The 16,816-nt window shown below is 34.6% G+C and overlaps 1 protein-coding gene across 5 annotated transcripts in view; it reads right to left on the bottom strand.

The window, feature by feature from the left end:
- PPP4R4 (protein phosphatase 4 regulatory subunit 4) overlaps positions 1 to 16,816 on the bottom strand; it is a 66,561-nt gene that overhangs the window by 3,391 nt on the left and 46,354 nt on the right. For 2 of the 5 annotated variants that reach the window (XM_069018153.1, XM_069018157.1), the window contains 13 exons: positions 16,130 to 16,213; positions 14,748 to 14,930; positions 13,910 to 14,015; positions 13,043 to 13,190; positions 10,359 to 10,503; positions 9,432 to 9,473; positions 9,266 to 9,340; positions 7,253 to 7,328; positions 6,728 to 6,808; positions 6,297 to 6,390; positions 5,790 to 5,860; positions 4,880 to 5,015; positions 8 to 4,100 (listed from right to left, as the gene is read on the bottom strand). In XM_069018153.1, the coding sequence (XP_068874254.1) occupies positions 4,016 to 4,100; positions 4,880 to 5,015; positions 5,790 to 5,860; positions 6,297 to 6,390; positions 6,728 to 6,808; positions 7,253 to 7,328; positions 9,266 to 9,340; positions 9,432 to 9,473; positions 10,359 to 10,503; positions 13,043 to 13,190; positions 13,910 to 14,015; positions 14,748 to 14,930; positions 16,130 to 16,213 (1,326 nt within the window). In that variant the 3' untranslated portion in view covers positions 8 to 4,015. Of the gene's footprint in view, positions 1 to 7; positions 4,101 to 4,879; positions 5,016 to 5,789; positions 5,861 to 6,296; positions 6,391 to 6,727; positions 6,809 to 7,252; positions 7,329 to 9,265; positions 9,341 to 9,431; positions 9,474 to 10,358; positions 10,504 to 13,042; positions 13,191 to 13,909; positions 14,016 to 14,747; positions 14,931 to 16,129; positions 16,214 to 16,816 lie in introns of those variants that run through there. The other 3 variants (XM_069018154.1, XM_069018155.1, XM_069018156.1) reach the window with 3 other exon arrangements.

Here is a 16,816-nt window from a genome sequence, read left to right as displayed (position 1 = left end):
TTCATACAAAAGAAGAAACACACATAATACATTGTTACTATATTATTAAATAACATAACATAATATTTTGCACAACATTTTAACATAATTCTTAGCTGCTCCTCTTAGAAAATTACTAGCTGTTGTACTGCACCCACTGGAAAAGCCACATGGACACATTCTGAGGGCATTCTTCTCAGGAGGAGTGAAGTTCTCCATTGTCTACAGAAGGTACTGAAGAGATCCATTTGAGTGAGATGGTTAAGGTGGTACAAGCAGTCTACTCATGGCTACAAAAAGTGCCAGAAGTCTGGCACATGACAGGGTGATTTCTAGGTCTCACGTTGACCACAAGGTCATTTGGGTAATCTCTGGATTTTTCATTCCTTAATTTTTTAATCTTTAAATATACTGTTATTCAGCTTCAAAGAGTTGTAGCTGTGTCAATTAACAACTATTTGTATCAGTCAGAAATACTTCAAAGAATAGGGCATAACTTTTAGAACTCAGTGGAAATATTAACTTGTATCAATATTTTACACTATCATTTACAAATAACACAATATATTGTTCTGTTTCACTGTTGTAAAACCGCTGAATATTTAAAAACTGCATATATTATATGATAATATATCAGTGTCAGGATACCTACTAGCTTCATCAGAGAAATGGGACACAAAAACATATGCCAGTCCCACTGGAACTCAGAACTCCCAGCATCTTAAATGTCATGATGAAAATATGATTAAAATCTGTAAGTAACTCAAAGTGTAGTAGAGCAGCAGAATTATTTCATCTTGTGCTTACCTTTCTAAGCAATGATATGACTGGATGAAAGACATTACTTGAAGATACTGATCTTAAACATATAACTGGTACATCATGGTCACACACCAAACTGGATGTCTTAAAGGTCAGCTGTGGACATCTTATAAAATGCTGCTATTTATTTAGGTTTATTGTTGCATAAAAATAAATCTACTCCCTCTTTTTACAAGATGGAAAACCTGTACCACACATCCTTGAAGAAAGCTTTAATTCAAGGTGAAATAACATTAGGTAATATCTGCATGTCTATAGGCAAGATGCAAAATACTTAAATGTTGTCTATAAAGTGGATATATTCATTGACAAATCTATGAAGTTTCTAAACAGTTTTAAACAATTGCATGTTGAAATCAGTCACATTACAGCAATATAAACTCAGGCAAAACAGCTTATATCTAAATTAATCTCATTAAGCTGAAAACATTCAAAAGAAATAATAAAGCTACACAGCATAATGGTACAAGCTCGGACTGCTGGATAGAACACAGTGTTCATGAATTATGTTAATGTCTGCACTAGGATGATTCATGATCCAACTGGCAACTCTTCAATAGAACTCAGAAAAACTTGTCTGCTCTGCAAATTAAGTAAGATCTCTTGTGGGACAAAGTACTCAACCAGTGCTCTTTCTGATTCTTTCCTATTCCATCAGGTACTTAAAGCAGGTAGTCATCTCTTTTCTGATTCCCCCATTAACTTACAGGGGTGCTTCTTTAGCATAATTCTTGCATTTTCTATTGCCTGAGTATTACCTAAGACCTAGCAACTGACACCTACACTAAAACAATACCTTCTTGTCACCTGCTTATGAGCACTGGAGCATGATTTACTAATTTTTTTTTTCCTGCATTTATGTTATTTTTAAAAAGAGATGAAATTTTAATTGGCACACACTTATGACTTAGTTTGAACTGAATGTTTGAATGTGTGAGTGTGCTAAGAAAAGACTTCTGTTCTCCACCAAAGTAACTCTGAGTTTTGAAAAATTCTGGAGCACTATCATATATGAAATCAGAAATTTTTCATCCCTGCAAATTGCACTATATTGTCAAAAGCAAACATTTGCCAATATTCTGTAGAGCAATTTTATGGAAAATAGTAGGCTTAAGCAATTAATCAATATTTTGTCCAAGCATATATCACTTTGAACTAAGAATCATTAATTTTATCTGCTAATACTTTAATTATTAAATGTGTTACTGCCCACATATTTACTTAGAGAAAGAAACATACTAGAAGTTACCTTACTCAAGTTGCAGAGCCAACAAACTAAAAGTCAGGTCTTGCCAGAACTGAGATAGTCAGTGCAAATTTTAACCAGCACATATGCAAATCTGCATGACGAGACAGTCTACAAAAATATCCAATTAGTATTTTCTCACAAGTTTTCTGCCTTAGTGAGTCCACCAAAGGTGATGCTCATGGATGAGCACCTATTCGTTTGCACCTCTCACTGTACAATTTTCAAATTCTTCTCTCAGAGTGATTTCTGTCAGCTGTTTATATATTTCGATATCAATTTTTCCATCATTCAACTCAGAAAATAATGCTTCCTTGAAACTGAAATTTTTTGTTGTTTTGAGTTGGTTTTTTTCATTTAGTGTGCATATATTTAACATCTGACTTCCTGAGCAAAAGAAAGATAAAAAGTACAGCTAAAAATATCTGTGATCGAATGCATTTACCACCAAACATTCCTGTATCTGTATCTCTTAATATCTCCTTATAGAGTTGCTTCATTTTCTTATGAAAACAGTTCATTTTCTTATGAAAAAGTATTGGGTCTGTTTACAAAAGAGAAGTTGAATCTGCAGTACAGCAGACATTAGACCAACTTGAGAGATGCATTTTCCCATAAGAACACAGAACATTAAAACTCTTATTCAGAACTGAATGTAGGACATCCTAAGCTTCCTCTTTTTCCCCCCAAAATGTTTTTCTTTCCCTGGTATATCCTCTTGGCTTCTGACCCTATGCAGTTCAGGGACTTTCTGAACCAGAAAAAGCATCCAGATCATTGTGTTTGATCAGATACTACTTTCAAACACTCTGCTCTAAAGGTATTCATTTGGGAATAGCACATAGAGACTTGAAGCTGTGTTTCTTACATTCTGGTCTCCTGCCTGAAGACAAAGGTGCAAACTGTTCTGTGTGAGCCTTTTTCTGTCCCTTTGTATTTAAACAAAATATATCAGTTTTACTTTAAATGGCAGATAGAAAAACCTTTGAAATTTGGAAAAGTTTTATGTGACATAAAAAATTTGTCTAACTAACCTTTGCACCTCACTGCTTCGTGAATATTAATCCATTCATTTCCCCCAAATCCTTGTGGAACAGCAAATAACTGGAATTCCTACTGATTGCTAAAACTATTTACAACATTTGAACTAATTTTCTGGTTTTAAAGCGAGGAAAAGACGCATACAGTGATTAGGGTGAAAGAAAATGAGGTTTCGAGCACATCTAAATTTTGAAACTATGTAGCACTCCATGACATTTTATGTTCTCAGGATACATGCCCCATTTACTTTATAGATAGCTGAAAATGTCAGCATGTCTACTGATCTAACTGCTGACTTTGAAATGGTGCACTTTGAAATAAGTGACCCCCTAATGATCACCTATAAAAAGTCTGAAGTACTGTGGGTATTTTTAAGAGAAGGCATTAGCACTGGCAAAGACAAGGACAGAGGGCAAAGTCATTTGGCACCTTAAAGTACTATTCCTGTGAAATCATTTAACACAAACAGTCCATCTGCATTCACAGCTGACCTTCCAACCTTTTCTACAAAAAAAAGCAGTTTTAAAAACAATAAGTCACTATGCAAGCTTGAGTTCATTCTACAAAACAATTTATCTTTTACAGTGAGGATGGTAAAATTTCAGCAGAAAAAAAAATCAAGTACACAAGGAATTAAATGAATACTGTCCAGAGAATTTCTTTTCTTGTTTGTTAAGTTTTTGAGTGCTTTATTTTAAAATTCAGTAATTTTTATTACCTTAAAATCCTGAGTAAAGTTGGGGAGATGTTTTATTTTGTTTTTTAAAGGAAACTGAAAATACAGAAGTGGAAAAATACGTTCATACAGATATTTAATTTACCAACACAGACCATCACTATTGTTTCCTCTTTATACCTGGCAAACCAATATAAGATGTTTCCTCTTTCGTATCTTAGCTTCCAGTTGTAGTTTCTATTAACTGAAGTCTACTTTCCCAGACTCCCTTTCTTGCTATAGCTGGCTCCTTTCCTTTCTCCTCCATTCTGCCTTGGGTAAGACTGCAAATCTCTGCTAGCAAAGAAAAGCCTCAGTTTGAGCCCACAGTATTACAGCTAATCCCATGACAGTAATTTAGTTATAGTGTAAAAGGAATCTGCAGGGAATTTGCTGCTAGAGCCTACAGAGATTTGGGTGAGTATATGTAACAGTGATTTTCTATGACTTACAGTTTTATTACAGGAGCAAAAAATACATCTTTGATTTTGTTCTTGCAAAATTCTGAACAGCACAGGCTGATGTTTAAAGGAAAGCAGCCTGAGGGAGATGCCTAGCATTGAATTTTTGGGTTTTTCAAATGGCTAAGGTAAGGCAAAGAAGGCAGCATTAATAACAAGTAGCCGTAGCAGTTCATCATCAGTCTCAAGATTCATCACAAAATTGTTACATAATGATACATACACATATATGTAAGCACATAAAAACAAGGAAAATGAAAACCTAAGTAGTCTAAAAATACTTATGTTCTATTTCTCCAACTACAGGCAGCTAAATCACTGCGACTGTAGTTAGTATGTATCAAAGGAACTAACCTTCACTTTGTCCCATTCCACCCTCCCATTTAGGTACCAGCTGAATGCTAATGTGTGCAGGAGAAAAATGTGAAAGACTAATTAGAAGGTAATGCCATCTTAGAAACACTTATAATTGCATACATCACATTTCTACCCTGCTATTTTAGTATTTCAAAATCTGTGTGCAGGAGTATAATAAATACAGGCCTAGTTTTACACAGCTCTTTCCTTGGAAAGCGTTACCCCCAGGCTTGGTTTAACCTCTTGTCAACAACTTACATGCTCATCTTTCGGGACTGACTCTCCTTATTTCCACTGTTCTTTTGGTCAGCTGAGTTAAATAAGTTGCGAGAAGAACTAGAAGTGAAGGCAGCATTCCCACTATTACCAGAAGAATGAGTCCGGAATGAATCATCTGAAATAAGAGCTTCAGCTTAGACAAAGAATTTTGGTTGAAAAAAGTACACAGAGAGTAAACAGAATGAGCTGTTTTTCCTGTGGCAATAGCGGCATATTTCCTATGGCACTAATCCAAAATTGTAATGGAATGGTTTCAACTTAACATTTCTTCAAGTATTTTTATGAAAAAGCCCTGATAAATAACTGGAATGCACTTTTTCAAAGAAAATATTAATACATTTAATGTATGTAAAGAGCGTGATGTCTTGGGCCAATCTTTGGCTGCTTAAAATTTACCTATTTAATGTAACTTAATTGTCTAGTGCCTATTGGTAGTGATGGAAAGACACGATTCTCTAGAAAGCCATTCATCTCAATCTTATCTTTAATCATCCAAACTCTTTAAAATTTAGTGGACAGAACTGTAAACAGTAGTTTCTCTTAATTCAGTAGAAGTTATACATGCTATTCATTCTCCTCATGTAAAACAGGTGGGGAAAAACTGCAAACCCAACCTTTTTATGATATCTGAAATTGCAACCAGGACATGACACACTCAGTTTGTTTTTACTATTTTTAAACATGAATTAAAACAAATGTGTAAGAACAAAAAAGAATCTGAAAAATACACTTAGTAGACTAGCATTTAAATGCACAAACGTGTTGGGAATCTATTATTCTGCTGTCTTTAGGGGAACGACACCTTAGAGTATGCCTGTCTAACTGGGCCCATACATTCAACACCCACACAAAAAAACTGAAGTAAAATACCATACAATAACCTACTTACCACTAAAGGATAACATACAACTCTTTCCCATTCCTGATACTGAAGATGAATATGCTGTAGCAGAACTTTTACTAAAAAAACCAAACAAAACAAAACCAAGTTGGTTATTTCCAAAAGCGCTCCTCTCAGTTGTATCATCCTGCTGTTTAACAGTATTAGAGGTTATTTCTGAGTTTATATGAAAAAATTGAATGAGAAAGTTATGCTGAAATTTCTTTAAGAAATGTACAAAATTAGATTTAGCAATTCATATTGAAAATTATTTTTAATATATGATAAAAGGTGACATATATTAACTTAAAAGGAATTCATAACCATTTGTAGGCTTCAGCATGCCTTAGATGGTATTTCTTCCCTCAGTTAATCAATTAAACACAAAGCTGAAAATATGTCACAATTCAGTAAGTACATCACTACTCTCAGAGATCCATGAGCATATAATTTCATAACAGCTGTCTAAGAGTAAACATCTGCCTATGAGGTAAGGAATGAAGATTATAAAGATACTTAGGACACTTGTCTATGTTGCTGTATTTTGGATGCAGTACTTGAGTACTGAAAGATTGGCTTCGAACCAGCTTGGATTTTTTTTCTTCTTTGCCTAAAATTATAAAGAACATTTTTTAACATGAATATTGCATTTCCTCAATAATTAAGAACACTTTAAAATATATTTTTCTGTCAACCTATGGTTGAAGATGAAGGAACTGATTTGAATAAAAAACTGATTTGAATTAAAAAATAAACCTTAAGTCATTATTTATATACTACAGAATAAAACAAAACTAAAAACCATAGAAAATACATTCAGTTCTAGGAGAGGAATCTTTTCCTCTGTGCAGCAGGAGAAACTTGGGTCCACAAATGTCAACAGCAGCTTTGTTGGGGTTTAAGCTGATGATGTGACTGTTCCAAGTGAGTTTTTGAACAGCTCTTACCTGTTGATGTACCAGAAGAACTTCCAGAAACAGAGAGATTGATACTTTTTGCCAACACTGATGATGTTTTACTGTCTCTACCTAAAAAAAAACAAAAAACAAAAAAAAAAAAAAAACCAGTATAATCCCTTCCCTCTTAAAACTTAAATTTATATAAAAGAGAGGACACAACATATCATAGTCCTGGAGCAAAGAGTAATAATATCTAATCCAGTGCTACTGGCACTTCAGAAACACCACAGACAAGTACTTATACTATATCCCAAAATGAAAAAAAACGGAGAACTGAAACTGTATTTTAATAAAGTCAAAATAAAAAAATATATATATTATATATTATATATTATATATAATATGTGAGGCCAGTTTTCATAAGTAACTTCAGAAATATATATAGAAACAAATTTTCTTTCCAATTTCTAAAACTCTATTGTATAAAGTGTCTCTTTCCTGCACCTTTCTCTACTACCTTTGTAGAAGAGTAAAGCATGCATAAACAACATCTACACAAATAAACAAACTTACGCTTCTTTTCAAGCATTTTATCATTAATATTTGTAGATCTTCCTTCATTTTTATGCTTCTCCTTTTCTAATTGTTCCTAAAAGAATGAATAATTTTCTTAGATATTACTCAGGTAAAAGTAAATAAATTGTGTTTCCAAATAGTTAATTTCTACTGTCTCCTGCTAGTAGTACAACCTCTGGTGAAAATCCAGAGAACCAATTAAATAGTACAGAATGAAATCAGGGTACATATCTCATTTAAAAGCTACAGTCTGAAGAAAGCTCAGAGTTGAAGTTCACATCTACAACTTATTATTAAAACTATGCCTGGCTTTTGGGGTTTTTTATATTTAAAAAGGTACAGAAATTGGTAGCTGGCAATGTAAAAATTTTTGGTTACACAGATACTCTGAGAACAGTGGGCAATATTTTTATTTCATACAATTCAATGAAAATGTTTTTCTTAAATGTTAAGGTGTGTCAGATATATTCAAACTTTATAAAGATCTAAAATTAACATCTACAGTTGACAAATCTTTATGAAAAACAAAATCAACTATGTAAAATTGTTCAGGTTCATGGAATTTATTTGCTCTTCTGTAATACTACCTAGCCCAAAAGTATCTTCCATGTGGTGAATAGATATCACTCCAGCTTCAAAAAACTATATAATATTATCTTATTTTCTGTACCATTTTCATAAGAAAAAGTGTTAAGTGAACCATAATTGTTCTAATCTATTTTTTTCATGTAGTTCTAATTACTACCCAATTAAGAAAAGAAAGAGGTAATTAATTCAGGTCAGGGTTGCTGGAAAATAGTTTCTACAAAGTCAGCTACTAAAATTAAGGAAGTTTATTAACACATCCAGTATTAAAATCTTTAGCAGTCAGACACATTTAAGTGGGTTGAATGGCTCTTCATCTCTCTGGGACTGCAACATGGCACAATTTACAGTGTCCATCTCAGGTTCCCCAAACACATGCCTCTCACAAACAATGCTTATTGAGGCCTTTGTGATAGAGAAGGGTTGCCCATATCAGTGGCCTATATCATAAAAATTCAGGTGCTCTTCTAAAGTATAGCTGTAGAAACAGGGTAAAAATTGATGTCATACAATACACAGTAACACAGAGCACACTGGGGGCTATTTTTCACCATTCAAATGCTTTCATACAAAAGCATTAATTGTATCCACCTGGAGACTACTAGAGCTAAGTTTAAGACTTTGAATGTGAATATGCAGGTCCTGAGAACAAAGGTGAACCATTGGCTTGAGACACTGGGAAGTGGCAGGAAGTCTGTGGGTCAGGTATATTTGCTCATACTGACCTGCAATAGCTACTGACATCAAAGCAGACCACAAACATAGGAAACAATGACATTTTTGGGACACTCTCGAATCTGTTCGAGTTCACTACAAAGAAGTTCATTTACTACAAGTCAGAGGAAGCATGTTAACAATATCAGGATCTTCTGAATCCTATCAGCTGCTCAGCTTCTCCCACCTCAGGCTGGAGGGGAGGCAGCAGGACGGAGGACTGCAGTGGTCTAATCTAGGCTTTGTGGAGATGCAGTATGTGGTGAAGATGTAAGCTGTGTGCTGAAGTGCCTCCTGCAGCTTTTGCTTTTCTCTTTTTCCTGGCTAACAGAAAAGGCTGTAACACAGAGCATTCTTTGGCTTTCTTGGGACAAAAGAAGTTATGACATTAATTTCTCTGCCTAGAGAAGCTGTATGTGAATTCTGAGGTGTTTCATTGATCAGTTTATTACGTTACACATGGTATTTCTCAAGAAACTCAAGTTTGCTTTTCTAATTGATACAGCAAAATTTAGGTAGTAAAGAAAAAAATGTTACATGTTACTTTGAAGGACTTAACCCTATTATAAAGTGTAAAATGAAACCACACGCAGATTATGAACCTATCAGGTCTCTCCAAAATATGCATTTCCCCTACCTTAAAATTATTGCCTCATCAATATTTAGCTACAAACTATTTTAAAATAATGACAGTGTACTGATAAACTATACCATTTCCAAAAGGAGTTGTTCTTGTGTCTCTTTTTCTTGATCCAATAAATCATTGTCATAAAATCTTTTCTGAAACTTCAAAATAAAATCAATAAAAATAAAAAATCACTACATGAAAATAGAAACTAAAAGTAGTTCCTAAGTATTAAAGTTACTAAATACTTACAGCATCTACAGAGATCTCCATTCTGTCCAATTCTAACACTGTCTATAAAGAAAATTAAAACATTATTTATTATTACGCAACGGCACGTCACACTTTGAAGTAAAAAATTGTCTTTTCTTCCTAAATATTTGAAGCCTATGCCTTTATTTTTGTGCTACAAATGTAGTTAAAAAGTGTCAGAGAGTATTCTCAGAGCCCTGCTGAGACTCACAGAATGAACAGACTCACGGACTATCTACACGGAACTCAAAATACACTCAAAGAAGCACCAAAGCAAGAATAGCTACAGCACAGGCTTAGGAACCAGGACTGAAAAAAGCAACTCAGGAATCTGTGTATAACTCAGAAGGTTCCACACAGGTGTTCACCCAGTCTCTCCTGCAGACTGGCCTGTAAGGAAGCCACCTACTTGAGCTATTTCATGTCATGGTTTCTAAGTTTGAGACTAAGCACAGACATTCCTTAAAGATGTACTTTTTTGAATATTCACCTTACAAACACATTTGTAACATCTTACAATCCTGCAAATGCTTTGTCTGTATATTGTAAAATATATAGATTAACAAGATATCTCTATCTCACAGACCTAATCAGTTTTACCAGAATCAACATTTAATCCATTCTCTAGTCATTCACTACTTTTTTCATAAATGGTCATTGAGCTAAAATCCTGAATTTCAATCAATAGAAAATAACTGCACTATAAGTAACCAAGGAAATAACCAAGGAAACATCAACACTACTAAATTTCACAGAATATACTATACTACATAATCTTTTAATTGTTCAAAATTACATAACAGACAATAGAATTTTTTAAACTCCTCTTCTTACATGGAGAAAATCAACAGAAAGCATAACTTTAATAATCTTAACTTTCAATGATAACCCCAAGATAAAATGCTGCTGAAAAAGAAAGATGCTTACTCTTTTTACAATAGTCAGGACATCCTTGTCTTTCTCTTGACACAGAAGTTTCCTTATACATAATTCCAACTGCTGAAGTAAATGTTTATCAGTGGGAATCTTCAGAGTAGATTTAACTTTTGGCAACAAACAGCATAGCTTCATTCTACAAAAAAATCCCCAAACCACCTAAATATTCACCTTTTGATGCAGATGTTTAATATTTATTATTAATTCTCAATGTATTCATGCTAGCATTTGACACAAAATAAATAAATTAGGTGGTCTTATTTTTCAGAAGTGATGGTTGCTTATGTGTTGTTTCCAGACATACTGTTTTCGAAAACATCTCTACAGATCATGACTACAGTCCATAAACATGTCTTTGGTTTGCTTTGGGTTTTTTTTAATCTAGAAAAATAAGGAGACCTCTGGATTTTCCAAGTGATCTGCACACTTAACTTTATCAGTTACCTAAATATCCTGGAAGTCTTGTCCATCAGTACAAAGGAGCCCAAGTCTCACCACAAATCATGTTACTGCAATTCCATACAACTGCAAGGATGAAAATGTATCAGATAGACTAAAAAGAAGAAAAGAAAGCCCTTCTTTCCCCTTCCTTATCTTCCTGTTTATGTCTGGAGGCTGCCCCTGCTTGTGCTGTTCAACAAGGCCAAGCACCAGGTCCTGCACTTGGGTCACAACAACCCCACACCACTACAGGCTGGGGGCAGAGTGGCTGGAAAGCTGCCCGATGGAAAAGGACCTGGGGTGCTGGTCAACAGTGGCTGAACATGAGCCAGCTGTGCCCAGGTGGCCCAGAAGGCCAATGCCATCCTGGCATTCTGTGTCAGCAATAGTGAGGCCAGCAGGACCAGGGCAGGGATTGTCCCCCTCTACCCCCACACGTTGAATCTCATGTCCAGTTCTGGGACCCTCACAATAAGAAAGACATTGAGGGGCTGGAGTGTGTCCAGAGAAGGGCAACAGAGTTGGGGAAGGGTCTGGAGCATAAGTCTGATGAGAAGTGGCTGAGGGAGCTGATGAGGAGTGGTGATTAGCCTGGAGAAAAGGAAGCTCAGGGGAGACCTTATCACTCTCTACAACCACCTGAAAGGTTGTATTGTTGGGGTTGGTCTCTTCCCCCAAATAATAAGCAATAGGACAAGAGGAAATGGTCTTAAGTTGCTCCAGGGGGACTCAGATTGGATATCAGGAACAAGTTCTTCACCAGAAGGTTTGTCAAGCACTGGAACAGGCTGCCAGGGCAGTGGTGGAGTCACCATCCCTGGAGGTATTTAACAGACATGTAGATGTGGTGCTTAGGGACATGGTTTAGTGGTTGACTTAGCAGTCTTAGGCTAATGGTTGGACTTGATGATCTTAAAGGTCTTTTCCAACCTAAACAATTTTGTGGTTCATTCCCTTGATTCCAAGATATTGTTTCTAAACTGTTTATATAAAAAATGTGCTCATTGCTTTTTATTTCATTAACACCGAAATACTCTGCAAATTAAATTAAAAATGTTTCACGCAATTGAGCAAAAATTGAGCAAATTGATTTGATCAGACTGTAATAGCATGTAATAATGACTAGTTTTAATCTACAGAAATAGATTAAAAGAAACACCAAAACAATACATGGGTATATTCTCTGTTGAACTCAGAGTCAACTGGCTTTGGATCAAAGACAATCCTTTGCCAGACATAGTAACTGTGATTATAAACATTCCAAAAAAATTTCTCATATGAATTCATCTTACCATTTTTATACCTTCAAAAGACTTTAACTATCATTATTTCCCATTACCAAGAGTTACACCACACTGTAGAAATCCAGAACAGTATCTCTCGAAAGATATTTTAAAACCATCAGCTAAAAACAAAGTCTAACCTGTAAACTTCACTCCACTGGAGACTGTGCATTTCTTTTGTACAAGAACAATCCAGAAAAGAATTATGACAAAATTAATTTTAACGTCAGCTAAAGGATTGCAAGTTAGTTCAAGCTTCCATTAAATTTTAATATTGTATCAATAGAGCTTTTAATTAAAATATTTGTTATAAGCAATAAGCTATTTCAGATTATATACAAATTTAGTTTATTGTTTTAATAGAATCCTCTTAATTGAATGACATGAGACATGAATGTTAGTCTGTATGTACAAAATAGCTTAATTTTTAGGATCCTGCTTAGCTGAGATGTGGTAGTTATACTAAACACAGTGTCTACTTTAAGTTTCACTTGTAATAAACAGTATGTGGTGAAGCTTCCTGAGTGCACACCTGTAGTTCACACTTTTAATCTCGTTTCTCATGTGAATCATTCATGTTGTCATCGTTAACATATCTGAACATCTAATATTAATGCTGCACAGAGTCACCATCCCTGGAGGTATTTAACAGACATGTAGATGTGGTGCATTCCTTTCCATCTATTGCTCGCTCCTCTGCCTCATTGCTCCCTTCACTCCCAAACCACGACGCTTTTGATTAGTCTCTCAAAAACTCAGAACTGACCTGCTTCTGGGATTTTCTAGCATCATTCCCACACTCCCCTACATCTTTAATACTGGTTGTTCTGAGGGGTCTTTATCTTTTTACTCAAATCCCATTATTTAAGCAAAACATAAAACTTCTAACATTATTTTTTAATATATTATTTAAAGCTTTTTTTCCTGTACACTGCTACATATTCTCCATACCTGACATTTGCCACTGGGTCATGGGTAAGTTCAAGCACAGGTAAAAAGAAGTATTTACAGAAGAATGATTTTGAAAACAGTTCCATAATGAATTCACAAGTATCTAAAAATCGAAGTCTGTTCCAGTAACTTTTTCCTTGGCCCAGTTCTGAAAAATAAAAATTTGCAGATACTATCTGTCAAGCTTTCAATGTCAGATAAAAAACATTTCACAGGTTGACCTTTGACCTGAAGATGATAATCACGGGCATCAAAAGGCACAACTTCTCAGCCTATCTCAGTTCTTTCTTTTAGTGAAAAACTAACATTCTGAATTCAATTAATTCTGTCAGTGAGCACTTGAAAAAGCAAAAATAGCAAGTGAACTAACTACTATGTAAACAAAGACCTCTATGCCTTTCAAACCACGTCACAGGAGTACCAAAATTACTTTGTAAACATTAAGTAATGTTAATGGGAACTGTTAAAACTTCTCAACTATCTTTAAAACACATAGCATACACCAAACATCAACTTTAGGTGACTGATTAATAAATTAATTTCTGAGGTTTATTCAGCATTTCTTATGCTGAAGGCTCTAGAGAATTTTACTTCTACCGAGGAACTCTGCTTTGTATACTGCTGCTTAGTAATTTTGGGTACAAGAAGTAGGGTTGGAGGGGTCTCGGCATATTATCAGTTTCCTGCATTGCCTCTTCCCCAATCCCCTTATATATATGCACAGTATGTTTTGCTGGTGATAATATGAGCAACTGAATGTCTTCCAAGAGTAATCCCTCCAATGCTGGAAGGAAATTACACTGAATAAATGTAACTTCAGTCAAAACTAGCTTTCATTTCTAGGTAATCGAGGAAAAATCATCTTACGTTCAATCAGTTTCTGAATAACCTCATGTCTCTGTTCTTGTTTGCGATTGTAGCGCAAATAAACGCAGAGAGTCCGAGCAGCTGCTTTTTGGACTGGCAGGACATTCTTGAAAGAAATAAAGGGAACACAATTAAACATATCTGAAAGAATATGACTAAAAACACATAACAATTCTAGAATTAGAAAAAAATAGCTAAAAAGTAGCCTAACTTTATAAATTTTGAAATAATTGTCATAACGTAAAGGAGATTTATGAAGTTTGGCCAATTCATGAGACACCTACTTCTTTATTCCTTCTACCCAACTTGCCGATTCAACTATTTTATAAGCACCTTAAAATATTCCATGTTTGCAAGGCACCTTCTGTATTTCAGGTGTTAGAAATAAAACTTACAACATCTTTTCTTATAACAGTTTTATTCTTGAATTAACTCAGTAAAATTTCAGACTAATAGCTCTAAATGATAATTTCTTTTAGGAATACAGTGTTCTTTCATAAAGAACAAATGCAATGTAATGTATGAAATCAGGAAAAAGAAGGCACATGTCAGAGGAAAAGGTTTTGATTTAACTAGAAACTAACTGATGATGAACACAAGGAAAGGAAAGAAGTCTTGGATAGGAGGAAAACTGTCAATCCAAATTTTGCTCCTCAAATGGAGGCAAGTTTTCGGTGAAAATTCTCATAGAAAAAATCCCACAGCTTGATATACCGTATGTAAAGGACAGTACTTTAATATAACACAGGAAGTACTACACATAGGAAATATCCAGTGGTCATTCCTCTAACTCGCATAAACAAATAAAAGCAAATGAGAAAGCAACAGGTGGGCTCACATTTGTCAAAATGATTGTCAACATTCTGTGAAGAAAACGGTAATAGATCTGATCACTGGATATGATGTGAGGGAGACATGCATATTTTTGTAGTAACTTCTCATGCGTTCTCCATTTTAAAGAAGTCGCTGCTCTCTGTTCTGCTGTTGTTAATGCAGGAATCAAGTCAGGAATAGAGAGTAACTAGAAACAGAAAGATAAACATTAACTTTACATTCTCGAGCTGCCTGTCTTGTCACTATACTTAAAAAGAATATCACAACAATACAAGATGGAAGACTAATCCAAAAGCTATTCCAGTACCTACTAAATACACTTTCATCTCCAACCCCTTCTCCTGACAAAGGAAAATTAAACACCGTTCTCTTTGTAACACCCTTTTACAGATATTAAGACCATTATGCCAACTCTCCTCAGTATTCTCTTTCTTAAACCAAATGAATCCCATTTCTCTTTTATCCTCTTAGTCTTTGCAGTTATTGTTCTCAATCCCCTAATTAGTTTTAGTAGGAATTAATTTTAGTAGGAATTATACACCTTTTCTCAGTAGGAGGCAAGGAATTTATAGTAGCCAAGCTAAATTCCCTTTAGCACTAAGAAAAGTGAAACAGGCTGCCACACCTGACATTGCATTTGCTTTATGTTATATATATTTACAGCTGTAAACATCTGACAAATTTGAATTTTTAAATTACACTGTCAACTTCTGTCCATACAATATACTGCTGCAATATCTCAATTTATCCACACATTTAGGAAGTCTGCTCAAAACCAGCATCTTTTCTGTTCCATCTTAGAGGTGAGGAGTCCTCCAGAGCCACACAGAATTAAATTAGAAAAGTTGGGAGCTGCATACAGATCTCTTAATTCAGTGTCTTTACTTCGGGAAATAAATTTCCTTCTAGCAGAAGCCTGAAAATGGCACCCATGAGCAATTGACACTTTAATATGAAAAAGATTTAAAATAGGTATTAGCTATCATTCCCTTAACAGGAAACCAAATTTTGTTTTCACTTAACTGTGGTTAATTAGAAAAAGAAGATGTATAACTGTTCATTTTTTTATTAACTCTAATCTTTCCAAAACTTTTTTTTAATGTTAAAGTTTATGAAGTCAACAATCAAAAAACCCCAAACAAACAGCAAAACAACAACAAACAACAACCCCCCCCAAAAAACCAACAAAAAACCAACAAAAACACAAAAAAAACCCAAAAAAACCCAAAAAAAACCCCAAAAAAACAAAGCCAAAAACAAACAGAAACTTCATACCTCTCCAAAGCAGAAACTAATCATAAAAGCATTTTCCTTCAAAATTTGTCTGAAATTTGCTACTATCTTCACTTAGAAAGAAAATTTCAAAAACCACATGAGAATACTCACTTTGCTTTCTGATCCACTGTTTTCTCCTCCATTAGTCATTAGTTCAAGGATTTCAGGAAGGTGACCTACTAGGGCATCTAACACCTATGTAAAGAAAGGCTGCATGAAAGAGGTCTGTAAATGAACTCAACTCCATTTTTAACTCTCACCAACATATCCCTGCTGATACCTTTTAAGTTACTGCTCTCTCATGTCGAAAAAAAAAAGGAGATTAGTTGCACTGATGAGGGCTGGGATTTAAAACTGATATTTAATGTAGTAAGTAATATAAGCATTACAGGTCTCAGTTTTTATTCATGTGACCAGACAAGTTTTCTAAAATATCCAGAAAATATAATATTTTAAAATGAACATTCATCCTTAAGAAAGATCTGTGTTTCATCAGGAGTTAAGAGCCTGAACAAATAAAAAGATGCTTTTTTATATTTGTCAGCTGTATCTTAAAAGCAATTTTTCCTGTGTTAAGAAAAGATGCAGTTGATAGACAATATACAATATATAGCCTATAGTAATAGATGAACCCTACTTTCAAACATTGTGAGACTTTAACTTGACTAGAAAGGTACATAACTGTATATTTTTGTACCAATTCAGACTGAGGTGGTATATAAGATAAAGCTCAATATATTTGTTACTATTCATATAAATATACAGAGATCAAAACAAGGAATTTTTCAAGGTCACCAG

This window comes from Aphelocoma coerulescens, chromosome 5 (assembly GCF_041296385.1).
Source record: "Aphelocoma coerulescens isolate FSJ_1873_10779 chromosome 5, UR_Acoe_1.0, whole genome shotgun sequence".
Classification (NCBI taxonomy): domain Eukaryota; kingdom Metazoa; phylum Chordata; class Aves; order Passeriformes; family Corvidae; genus Aphelocoma; species Aphelocoma coerulescens.
The sequence above is the reverse complement of the archived record's forward strand: the minus strand, read 5'-3'. Positions and strand labels throughout refer to the sequence as shown.